Here is a 2,321-nt window from a genome sequence, read left to right on the forward strand (position 1 = left end):
GTTTTTTTTGTTTGTTTTTACAAAATATGCAGTAGGTTTTTGTATAATAGCATGTTGTGATACGTGGTGTTGTCTTGAAGTCGTTATAATGATAGTGTTTAGTGTTTTTTTTTCTGCATTCAACTGCAAGATTTTGTTTGGGGGGCTGGTTACATATGGAAGGAGGGTTATTTATGCATGCTTTTCTCATAAAATCTATTTTTAATGGTTTTGAACATATATATTTTTTTTCAATTTCCGTAACACATCTGATAATGCAAGACATACAAATGTAATGTGTTTTTTTTCCTGTGGATTTTATACATAATTTGATGACCAGATTTATTTCTAGTATATATGCCATCCTGCCAGTACAAGGCATATTGAACTCCATGGATTATTGGTGCTTCTGTGCTAAATAAGCTGTTGTCTGTGCACCCTTTTTAGCTGTGTTGAGTAAACTGCCATCCAGTTATTTGGTATTCAAGTACTCAACTTCAGACTGTTGAAGTTTTTTCAAAGATGCTTTAGTTTCCTCTTGCTCAATATTCAGTGAAGTGAATGACAAGCAGCATAGCAATTGGGAGAGCTGCCTTTGTGTGCTTTCAGATTTGGTTGTGAAGCACTAATTAATAACTTTATCATTTGTTTTTTAATTAAGGAAGTCAGATCTCCAAAACTATAAACAAGGGCCGTATTCTGTTCTCTCACACACATGTAAGATGTTCCATTGTTGTGAGTGAAAGCTGTGCTCATGTCTCCAAAGAATTATTTCATCCCAAAGGACTCAGTCTTACTATGAGGCTAACTGTTTTCAGGTCTGAAGTAAACTACAGACCTCGTTCATTAAAATAATCAGTAGAAAAATAATATTTGTTTTCTATATGCATCTTAAATACGCATGTATTTAGATGACACCATTGTTAAACGCAGTGCTAACCCAGTGACTGTAGTTGTGTCCATTTCCATCATCCACGCGATTAGCACAGAATGTGACCCATATCCTGCAGTTTTGCCTGCATGAAAACCGCAGGATCAGGCCATCAACGTGTATGCAGGACGTAAATCTCTGATTACTTTTGAGACCCTTTGCTTCTTTGCCTCCGCTGCACTCGCTGTGCTGCTTACATCTCACTGGCGTTCCCCTGAGACACAGGGATGTTAAGCTGAGCTCGGCAGCAGGAGCAAAGGGTGTTCAGAGCCGGCCACCCCAGAGATGTGCAGAAGCAATCAAGTGGGCTTAAGCACCTTGATTCCTCCTTGCCGAATATTTGCCATACTCTGTGCCTTTTGTTATAAACTCAGCTCACGATAACCATTGAGTGTATCAGGAGAGCAACTTAGAGCAGCTTTTATTAGTACAGATACAGAGCCATACATTTACGTGGCTGATTGCCTACCTATGTTTAAGCATCATTTATTAGTAAAAGTATATGCTTTCGACTTCTTTTTCCATTACTGACATATCAAATTTGCATTTTGTTAAGCAATACGAGGATTCTCTCCGCAACATAAAATCTGCAGTTTTGAAGAAGCAAAAGGTTTGGATAGGATCAATGAGAGAATGCCACCAAGAAAAGATGCTCTTCAGCAAGATGGTATTAATACTATAAACACAACAAATGCCAATGGAAACAATGGAACTGGCAACAACAATGCACAGTGACCACGTCAACTTCTGGTTTACTCACTTATGTCTTGCCTGAGAATTCCTAGATTACTGCTTTTTGATGTGACGACAGATGAAATAGCCAGGGGGGTCAGCGAGGTGACTACTTATCAGGAGGTGGAGCACCATCTGCCTGACCCTGCTGAAGAACAGCATCGTGCTTTGAGACATCAGCCCCTCTCTTCACGCGGTGACCGACCTCCTGGGAGCATCCTTTGTGTATTCAGGCTGCTGCATCTGCAGAAGAGCTGGGAGGAAGGAAGCGGGCTGTTATCACTAAAGCACCCCTAGACTAGCGTCTTATGCTTGTTGTTGTCAACACTTTACGTTTACAAATGGAATTTTCTTTCAGTAGAGGTAGCTTGTTTGTTCGTTTGTTTTTTAAATCAGACTTTCAGATGCGACCCTAAGAGCTAACTATTTATTAATGGACATCGGTTTCATGAATTGTCTTTAAAACAATAGATTAGAATGGTCTTAAAATTTCTGAGGCTGCAAAAAAAAACTGTATTTTAAATAGAAAAAATGCCAAAAAAAAATCTCAGTTGGTCATTCTGTAAAAAGCTGACCTCAGGTTTACTCCTTAGATGTTGCTAATTCTATATTGTATTCACTGTTATTTTTTAGTTACAGCTTATTGGAAGATTTCTATGTAGGAATGTTTATTACTTGA

The 2,321-nt window shown here is 38.6% G+C and overlaps 1 protein-coding gene across 7 annotated transcripts in view; it reads left to right on the forward strand.

The window, feature by feature from the left end:
• Positions 1-2,321, forward strand: part of PPP3CB (protein phosphatase 3 catalytic subunit beta) — a 38,065-nt gene that overhangs the window by 29,073 nt on the left and 6,671 nt on the right. For 4 of the 7 annotated variants that reach the window (XM_010714398.3, XM_010714400.3, XM_010714399.3 and 1 more), the window contains one exon: positions 1,467-2,315. The exons of the other annotated variants lie outside the window; for them this stretch is intronic. In XM_010714398.3, coding sequence (XP_010712700.1) covers positions 1,467-1,645 — 179 coding nt within the window. In that variant the 3' untranslated portion in view covers positions 1,646-2,315. Of the gene's footprint in view, positions 1-1,466; positions 2,316-2,321 lie in introns of those variants that run through there. 7 annotated transcript variants of the gene reach the window in all.

The sequence above is a fragment of the Meleagris gallopavo genome, chromosome 8, assembly GCF_000146605.3.
Source record: "Meleagris gallopavo isolate NT-WF06-2002-E0010 breed Aviagen turkey brand Nicholas breeding stock chromosome 8, Turkey_5.1, whole genome shotgun sequence".
NCBI lineage: Eukaryota > Metazoa > Chordata > Aves > Galliformes > Phasianidae > Meleagris > Meleagris gallopavo.